The 10,221-nt window shown below is 40.4% G+C and overlaps 1 protein-coding gene across 8 annotated transcripts; it reads right to left on the bottom strand.

The window, feature by feature from the left end:
- Positions 1 to 155: 155 nt before the first annotated feature.
- On the bottom strand, positions 156 to 10,221 carry aifm4 (apoptosis inducing factor mitochondria associated 4). Of its 8 annotated transcripts, none has more exons than XM_061682320.1 (19): positions 10,103 to 10,221; positions 9,099 to 9,188; positions 8,453 to 8,562; positions 8,254 to 8,363; positions 7,511 to 7,555; positions 7,350 to 7,431; positions 7,158 to 7,270; positions 5,902 to 5,988; positions 5,739 to 5,830; positions 5,530 to 5,660; positions 4,214 to 4,329; positions 4,065 to 4,136; positions 3,909 to 3,972; positions 3,667 to 3,743; positions 3,467 to 3,584; positions 3,299 to 3,397; positions 3,146 to 3,221; positions 2,555 to 2,659; positions 156 to 1,352 (listed from the first exon to the last, which is right to left on the bottom strand). In XM_061682320.1, the coding sequence occupies exons 2-19, from the start codon at positions 9,185 to 9,187 to the stop codon at positions 1,322 to 1,324; spliced, it is 1,617 nt and encodes a 538-aa protein (XP_061538304.1). In that variant the 5' UTR covers position 9,188; positions 10,103 to 10,221; the 3' UTR covers positions 156 to 1,321. The 8 variants fall into 8 exon arrangements, with proteins under 8 accessions (XP_061538304.1, XP_061538303.1, XP_061538302.1 ...); XM_061682319.1 differs by lacking the exon at positions 10,103 to 10,221 and adding an exon at positions 8,738 to 8,889 and having other exon boundaries at positions 9,099 to 9,181; XM_061682318.1 differs by lacking the exon at positions 10,103 to 10,221 and having other exon boundaries at positions 8,738 to 9,187.

Here is a 10,221-nt window from a genome sequence, read left to right as displayed (position 1 = left end):
GAAAAGAAAAATGCACAGGCGCAACTCACGCATGGCAGGATGAGATTTCCGGCTATCTACTGCCATCTACCGCATTGGAGTTTCACAGTACATGTCAGTTTTTATTAATAAACGTGTTCAGAACTGGGACACAAAGGTCATAAATCACGGTTTAATAAAAGCAATTTTTTTTATGCTCACCACCATGATTAAGTACAGTATGTGTAAAGAAACAATGTGCCTGTAACTACATGGGAAAAAAACATCAGCTATTGGTTTGTTATTTTAATTTGGGAAGGATTACTATTTATAGCATAGCAAAGCTTTACAATTTGTAAATTCAACCATACAATGACATTGCAAATAAATGAATTACTATTAAAGACCTGATGGTATTAAAAAAATACGCATGATAGGCAGTTTAAAAAAATTTAGATATAAAGATGCATACGAGAACATAGAAAGATGATAAAACAAACGTGGACAGTGAATTATACAAAAACTGACACAAAAGAGGAACTAAAGCTTATCCCGCGTAAACAATCATCATACATCATTCATCTCAGAGCACACATTTTATATTACTGCAGTATGGGACTGGTTTTGGTGGCACGGTGGACGACTGGTTAGACCACCAGCCTCACAGTTCTGAGGACCGGGGTTCAACCCCCGGCCCCGCCTGTGTGGAGTTTGCATGTTCTCCCCGTGCCTGCGTGGGTTTTCTCCGGGCACTCCGGTTTCCTCCCACATCCCAAAAACATGCATGAATTGGAGACTCTAAATTGCCCGTAGGTGTGAATGTGAGTGCGAATGGTTGTTTGTTTGCATGTGCCCTGCGATTGGCTGGCAACCAGTTCAGGGTGTACTCCTGCCCGATGATAGGTGGGATCGGCTCCAGCACGCCCACGACCCTACTGAGGAGAAGCGGCTCAGAAAATTGATGGATGGATGGATGGGACTGGTTTTCTACCTGAGTATTAATTACATTTTATTTTCAAGTAAATCAGTAAAACAATTGACAATTTACTCTGAGCCACAACAAATGTAAACAAGGTTATTATGCCTGGAATTGATGCATCTTCTGAAAGCGTTTAGTAGCTTATATGATATGAATGAAGTGGCAGTGTATATCATTCGCCTGAATGATGAACAAGATTGATGGGGAGCATGCACAACGTGTCGATTCATTCTGACGTTGCTGGTTTCATGGTAACAATTCGGAGAGTCAAGTAAGAGCAGGGCAGACATTGACGAGCTTTCAGAATGCCTGAGGCGGTGAGGGGATGACAGCAAGACAGAAGGCGACTTGTGTCCTTCGTCAATGAGTTGCAAGTCAGATACCTTACATCTGGAGCCAACTCAGGTCTTCAGCTCTGAACAGAGAAAAGAGTCACACACAGACAGTAGATGAAATGTAATCCCTTAGAAAGATAATAAATAAAAAATAAAAAATCCTAAATATCACACCATCATATAAACACCTTAATGATGCATTACCATATTTTTATCATAACCTTGTGATTCAGAGAAATAATGTGGTCATGAATCAATGATTCTAATATTTTCTCTAACAGGGCAGCAGAGTGGCACAGTGGTCTTGGTTTCAAATCTCAGCTCAGGCCCTTCTGTGTGGAATTAGCATGTTCTCCACGTGCTTTGGTGGGTTGTTTTACGGTACTCAGGCTTCCTCCCATAACCCCAAAACATGCTTCTTAGGTTGATTGAAGACTTTAAATTGCCCCTTTGTGCACATGTGAGTGTGAATGTTTGCTTGTGTATATTCAGATGAGGTCGGCTTCAGTTCACCTGAAACCTTAATGAGGACAAGTGCTATAAGAAATGGATGGATTGATGGCAACATAACATGTACTGTGAGTCTAATAATGAATTGAATATCCAGTGAGAAACTCATGTACTTTGAATGTCATAATCCTAATAGGTTTTTTAAGAATACGTTAATTTGTCAGGTTATTGCTGTTGATGGAAGCAAGTCACTGTATCATTTATGCAAAGCTTTGTTTTACACCTGCCAGGCCAGTTTTGTTCATCACCCCTTTTTGATTTGTAGTGAGCAGGAATGAATAAAAACAGATCAAGTGATTCATCTTAAAAATCTGGAAGAGTTAAAGTGTAATCAGAATAATAAAAACATTGTAAATTCTAAAAATATTTTACTACAGGGGGTGAGATATTTCTCTATTATGTAAGTTCCCCCCCATTTATGACATTTATTTGCGTAACTAAGGAACTAATGTCTCAAGATTTTCTGTGCTTTCATGGCATGTCATGCATGACAGCGGTTCGAACCCTGTAGTTCTGTTTTACTTTAGAGGTACTTTATTCCCAGAAATGTTGGTTGTATTTTGAATTGTATTAACAGTGGTGTTTGAATTGAGAGGTTCCACTTTATATTGCTGCTTCATCCTCTTTAACTTGAAAAAATGAAACAAACTGCTCGCTATGCAGGAGCAAGACCAATGCACCATTTGAACATCCACTTTACACATATGTAGCTTCTTTAGTATAAGTGAATAATAACAAGTGAATAAGTGAATAAGTGAATAATAACACTTACTGAGTCTGCGCTTTTGCAATCCGCTGGCCTGCTGCCATCAGTTCCGCCAGCTGAGCCACAGCGGGATCAAACATGAGGCTGGCCGCCGCCACCACTGTGTCGTCTCTGTGGAGAAACAGCAGCGAAATAAGTGGTCCAGTGGCGTCCATCCTGATTTGTTATTTTCACTAAAGGACATATTCACATATTCTCCTATATTTTTTTACACGCCTGGCTTACGCACATTCAAGGTCCATGCATTCTCCCGTAATGACTTCAGACATACCCAAAAGTGTAAACGGCTTATTTGTGAACAACAGCCAAATAAGCGAGACTCATTGAAGTCTGAGGCTCGCTGTAATTCCGGCAACGTGGACTTTACTTGAGATGCATGAATGCCATAGAAATCAATTTGGAAAATATGTTACACTTTAAATGTGAAATTAACTTGAATGAGAATGTCCACATTCCAGAGTTGCTCCACCCAGTCTCCCTGTTGCCCACCATCAGCTGGAACAGGACAACGAGGACAAGTGGCACAGAAAATGTTTGGACGAAGAAGTGTGTCCAGATACTACATATCAGGACATACAGTATTCCGCATCTACTTACTTAATATAAAATGCCAGGAACTTTCTTTCCTCCACTTTTCCTTTGAATACGAGTTCTGTGTAGCCCTCCCCATACCCTGCAGAAATAAAAAAGCAAAATAGCATTAAAAGCTATAACTGATCTGAAAGTCAAAAAATAAATACTGTACATTACCGGTGTATCTGATACTCTTTCCAAGCAACACAGTCCAGAAGAAAGGAACAGACTCAATTTTGGTAGGTATATTTAGCATATTGAGGGCAGCAACTCTTCCTGAGGCACAAAAAAATGTGACATGATATTAATGATGTTCTTATTTTAACAGAATGAATCAAGTCATACCTTGAGCTTGTGACATTTGCCAGTGACCCACGTTGACCAGTTGATCACCTCGACTGGTCAAAGGGAAGGAGGTGACGTCCCCCGCACTAAACACATCTGCTACGTTAGTCCTCATGAACTGAAGAGAGACGTGTCACATAAGATCAGCACAATATGCAAAATGCACTCAGTCAATAACACAACAGTGAAGGCACCTTCACCTTGTCAACAACTACTGCTTTCTTGGAATCTATTTCAACTTCACTTCCTGCTAGGAAGTCAGAATTGGGGATCACACCTGAAACATATACACACATAGGCAGAGGTGGGTAGTAACGCTCTACATTTACTCTTTTACATTTAATAAATTGTATTTGTCAGAGAAGTTTCATACTTTTTACTTTTACTTGAGTATTTATGTTAAGAAGATATATATTGGGTGCAATACAACAGGATTTATTACCTATTCCTGCAATCACCACCTCAGCCTCCAGAAGTGTGCCACTCTTCAGCAAGACCTCCTTCACCTGCAAATACATCATTTTTGGCTCCAGCAACTCATCCAAGTTTGAGATGGCTCAATCAGAGGTGAAAAGTAGTAGTAAAAAAGTAGAACTACCGAGCCGTTCTCTCCTCTGATCTCAGCGATGCCGTCATTCATGTAGAACTTCACATTATGTTCCTCCAACATCTTGAAATGAGGAATTGTAGAGTTGTTGCGATGATAAACATCATTACATTCAGAGTTGTGTCACCATTGATCCTTACTTGCATGGTCATGTTGCCAATCTCGGACCCCAGAGAGCGTTCATATGGGTATTTGGTGGTTCCAACAATGGAAACACTAGAAGCTTTTTTGACTAGATAGGATGCCACCTCCATACCTTGAAGTAAAAAAAAATATTTAAAAATAACTTGCAATGGCACACTAGCAACTAGCAAATCACATGTGCACTCAAATAACATGCCAACAATAATAGAATGCATGATGCCAAACAAGATGTCAGAAAATCTCACAAGGCCTCAGCTAAGAGGATCTGACACAAATTAGGGGGTGTTAGGAGAAGGTGAGAACAACAATGCAGAAGAAAAGTTAAGTGAATGAACATACTCGCATTAAAACTGTAAAACTCCAGCATCACCACATCCCTTGTCACTTATCAAAGTTATGTCTAGAGTATTTTATTGGTTTAAAGTGGCTTCTTTATATTTGTATGACACTTAAGCATGGTAAAATGTAACTGCAACATGACTCATTGAACGCGTCAAGACAGAGTGTTTTATCGTTGGTATATGTATACGATTTTAATTCATATTTCACATGTTTACTGAGGCACCATAGAGACAATATCACATCCCAAATACTAGAAAAAGTTGGTTTGCCAAAATACGGGATCTTTAATGCCTCTGGTGGTTGGAATCAGTAGCGGCTGGTGAGTTTGGGACCTGGGCCTACAGTAACCTAATCCACCTCTCAATAACACCATCATGTCACAAAAAAGTACTCCAAACCTCTTTAGAATTTGTAGTGGATACACTACAATATAGCAGTTCACAATCAATATTTATCTAATAACATGACAAAAATGTTAAAACTTTAAATAAAATACATCATATTCACCGGAGATGCTGATAGACACACAGCAGACCTCCTTCCTTCCTAACCCTGAGACCCCAAAAATCGCCACTGGCGCTAGCCACTAGCTAGCTCGCGAGCTAACAGGCTTGGGCCTAGTAATAACTCGCAATTGTGCCGGATTAACCACTGATGTTAACGATGTGCGAGTTTTCTCTGAGTTATCCAGCTTCCTCCCACGTGCCTAAAACATGCAGGTTAGGTTAATTGAAGACTCTAAATTGCTCATAGGTGTGGATGTGAATGTGTGTCTCTATGTGGCCTGCGATTGACTGGCAACCATTTCCGGGTATACCCAACCTCGCACCCAGAGTCAGATGGGATAGGCTCCAGCTCACTCGCAACCATAGTAAGCGCTATAGTAAATGTAGATGGATGAGAGAGGTGGCAATTCAGAAGGTGTTAAACAAAAACAAAACAAAAATACAAAAAAAAAAAACTTGACAACCTATGAAGGAGGTTCCAACGACAACGGCCTTGCGGCCCAAGCAGGACGCGTCAATGTCTTTGGCATCTTCGTACCTCTGCAGTAACTTCACTCCTGTCAGGTCACTACCGGGACAACTTAGTGGCTTCGCTCTGTGGAAATTAACATTTTGTTCTCATAATCTGAAAAGAAAAAGGATGTTGTGTTGAGAATAAGATAGCAAGTCTTGCCTGCAGCCTGTTGAGATAAGAAGCTGGTCGTAACGTAGAACCCCGCCATCCTTCATCGTCACCGCTTTATCTCGCGTGCTTACAGTCACCGCCTGGATTTTGACCAGAAAACGTCAGCCTTCATAGGACGTTGTTAAAACATGACCCATTCTTTGTATGTCACCTCTTTCTCCGTCCGTACTTCTATGCCATATTGTTGAAAAAATTCACTAGAGCGGAGGACGATGCTGCTTCTGTCCACATTCATAGCCTAAAAAAAAAAACATTTCTTTGGCTTTTTGCTTTGAAATTTACTAGCTTGTAGCACAAATTCCCTTAAAGTGGTACAATTCGGAAATCGACCGTAATTTTTTTTTTTTTGGGGGGTGGGGGGGCACACACTCCTTTAAAAGTACACAAAACTTTTAAACTGGCAATTTACATGACAAGATGTCAGCATGTGTCATTTGACTTCAGAACAGTTAATATCTGAAGGATTAACTCCTCCTTTTTTTTTTTGCTTTTTCCTCTAGCATTTTTGTGGGGGCGGCACAGTGGACGACTGGTTAGCACATCCCCCTCACAGTTCTGAGGTGCGGGGTTCCATCCCCGGTCCCGCCTGTGTGGAGTTTGCATGTTCTCCCCGTGCCTGCGTGGGTTTCCTCCGGGTACTCCGGTTTCCTCCCACATTCCAAAAACATGCATGGAAGGTTAACTGAAGACTTTAAATTGCCCGTAGATGTGAGTGTGAAGTGTTGTTTGTTTCTATATGCCCTGCGATTGCCTGGCAACCAGTTCAGAGTGTACCCTGCCTCCCGCCCGAAGATAGCTGGGATAGCCTCCAGCACGCCCGCGACCCTAGTAAGGATAAGCGGTACGGAAAATGAATGAATGAATGATTTTTTGTGGGGTATTTTGTGTTGCCAACACAGAAGGGTAGCAGTGATGGCAATGAGGAAAAGTGTGACGATGATGAGCGTAAAACAGAAAATGGAAGCTATTGCGACGGCGAAAGTAGTATACTGATCTATCCTGGGCGCTCAATACAAAATGGATAACCCTATAATAATAATGAAAGGAGAATGAAGTGACTAAACTTCAGTAGTCCTCTCTCTTGAATTCTGTACACATTCGTCGCTTATCAAGTTGAGCGCACGACAATTAACAGCAGTTAACTTCTTTTTGAACTTGCATGACTGTTAAGAATAATAAATTGTTTCTTTCATCATTTCCTGTAAAGTTCATTATGGTTTTAGGATGGCAGTTTAACCTCAGGACAATGACTTCTAGTTCCGTTAGGTCCTATGGGAACAAGTATTCTAAATCTCAACAAATCAGGGTAAACCAGCATTGCGGAATAACTTGTGTTCGACCTTAGAGGTTCGATTGCATAAGACAAAAGTACTTGAAAGAAAAGAGAATGACATGGCGAAATTTTACCTTACTCAGTTTGGGCTTGTCGAAAGGAGGCAGAGAGTCTTTGGTTACCATGACGATTCGGCCCTGGTAGCAGTTCTGACGCAGAGTCTCAGCACACACCAAGGCAGCAGGGCCTGAACTCACAACACACGCGTACCAAGTAGATCCTGTGCAGCAGATGACAGATGGAAGCATGAACCAGTCCTTCCTTACCTCCTCCTACGAGCAGGATGGTATGTGTGATGTTTGGTAAAACACTACACATTTCCTTTACCCGTCTGGTCTGCTTAAGAGTCTGAGGGGAGATATAATGTACTTGTTAAACATTAAGTAATACAGTATTATTTCCATCTACTTAACCTGCTTTCACTTGCCTTTTTCTTGATGGAAACATACACCTTTCCATCTCGAATGTTCACCTGTGTCAAAATGGTTAATACACTTTGAGGAAGAGGGAGAAGTAACACCCTCAAATACAACAGCAGGTATAAAAACTTTTCAACCTCCATATTGGAAACAACACATAACATAACGAGAGGATGTGTGTTACCATTAAACACATCATTTACTGTACATCTATTTGATCACCTCTCTAGTCAGTATACATTACAAGATGAAAACCTGTTGAGAAAGTTAAAAATGCATTCACTAGCCACTACATTCGGAAGACTGCGCATACTAATAAGATCCAATATTTTAATATTTTAATTACACGAAGGGTCAAAATATTAGAAACACATCTCCGTATGATGCAGCACAGTCATACATCACTGCAAACTACAACCACAATAATACAGAATATTGCTAGATTAACATCTCTCTGACAGTGTAAAAACAAAGATATATTTGTTGATACATCTCTATTAGATCTAATTAGACAATGCATGTGTACCTAATGGGGTTTCTGAACAGTGATTAATTAATTGCAGATAGAGTTTGTAGTTTCACATTAAATGGAAGTTGTGCTAAATGACATTTCAAAGACTGAGGACCAAAACAACGAACAAACAAAAACACAAAAGTGGGACCATTTGTTCCTACACACCAAATGCTACTTTAAATACTGTAACATGTTGAAAAGCAATCAAGGTGGATTAAAAATTGAGGCGAATTTCACCCTGTGGCAAGGCAGAGAGTCCAGGCCTGGATACTCCTCAATATCTCCAGTTTTAATATTGAAACAAGCGCCATGGAAAGGACATCGCACTCTATTGCCAACCAGTGCTCCTGGAATGTCAAGAATATTTATCTGCTCAATGTAAAACGGCACACCTTCTGAGATGAATGGTTGCAATTTGGATTGATAGAAAGTTTACCTTTAACCAGAGGAGCGTTATAATGAGAGCACTGACTTCCGACTGCACTGTACTGACCCTCCGTGCGGACAAGCAGCACTTTCTGGTCAGCCACAGAGACGACTTTCATCCTTAATTACAAACATGAGTTATATATAGCCCCACTCCCCCCCCCCCCGACCCCCAATGTTAAACCTCCTATGAATGTACGAGGTGTGTCAGGAAAGTTCTAGGACTAGTGTCACAAAAGATCAATTTTGAAATACTAACTTCAAACTCAAAAGTTTTTCCATTTGACGTTATTACCCTGGAGTCCAACACACTTTTTCCAGCCTTGTCTGCCATGCCTTCTTGCACTCCTCGAAGGATTCTTCCTTGATCCTCTGCAGCTCCATCACCACGGCCATCTTGATGTCATTCACATCTTTGAAACAGTTCCCCTTAAAGACCCCCTTGAGCTTGGGAAAGACGAACAAAATCATACGGAGCCAGGTCCACAAGTTTTCATGCCACAACTCTCACAAATGTAGCAGGATCTCTTTGTAGACGGGCAGCTAAATAATCTGGCCCACATTGAAGGGCAAATTTGAATTTGAGATATATCTTTCCTGGAACCTTTCTGACACACTTTATCATATCCAGACAGAAGCGGTGTCATGTGACATACTGGCCATCTCTGAGGTCAGCCTCCTGACAAACGAGCTCAGTAACCTCCTCCAAAGCTTCAACTTGATCTTTTTCTTCGTTAGGATTCATCCTGTTGAAACATGGATCACATGGCATGAATGCACCATTGTTGGGCCTAATGAGTGGATTACTCATGGCTTTGCTGCTACAAACACTCCACTGAACTTCAGGTAATTTGTGCAACAAAATTAGTCCTGAAGTTGCATGTCCCAAAAACATAGTTTGTTTCATATTACGACTGACATAGAAGATTAATATAAATTTGTTCTTTTGAGTAATAATGCCTGAAATGCTTTTGAGACAAAACGACAAACACAAAAAAACACACCAACAGTGTAGTCAAGGGAAGTGCACACACGCAAAGATATTACGAAACTAGTTTTATTACTAAAATTACATCCAAAATAGACTTCTCTTGGCATTCAAAAGACACACACCATGGCACAAGATCAAATAATAATGTCACAAAAAAAGTAGAAATATTGTCTCACTTTTTCGACCCCTGTTTTAAGTTAACCTGAACTGACAAATGAAGTGATGCAACTATGGAACGTTAAAGTTAAACTAATGTACAAAAATATACCAGCAACATCAAAGTTACAAAGACAGACAAGTGCAAAATGATTTAATTGATTCTTATTGCTCGCTTTTTCCACACACAATAGTTTAAAATATGCTTGCACTGACTTTTGGCATTTATAGACATTTTGTTTCTTTGAAACAATCAAAATAACATAGATGTAACTAAAGTACCTTTAAGATGCACACCATTAAAATCATCAGAAAATATATATTTGTAGTCACATTCAATACTTATTAACCAGATGCTTCGGTGCTCTGTGTGACTTTACTGTCATACAACAATGTCCCCCGCGATCCTAGTGAGGAGAAGCGGCTCAGAAAATGGATGGATGGACAACAAAACCATCCCAAATAGAGGTTAAAATTGCTGAACACGTCTATTAAAAAAAGATCGACGCTCACCTTTTTATTCCTCAGCGGTTGCTTGATTCAACTGGAAGAAGCCAGGCGGTCTTTACAGCAAACGACCAACTGAGTGATGCGCTCAAGGGTATGTGACTGTCAACTCTACTGTTCTCGTC

This window comes from Phycodurus eques, chromosome 7 (genome assembly GCF_024500275.1).
Source record: "Phycodurus eques isolate BA_2022a chromosome 7, UOR_Pequ_1.1, whole genome shotgun sequence".
Lineage (NCBI taxonomy): Eukaryota > Metazoa > Chordata > Actinopteri > Syngnathiformes > Syngnathidae > Phycodurus > Phycodurus eques.
Note: the sequence above shows the minus strand (reverse complement) of the source record. Positions and strands in the feature narration are given on the sequence as shown.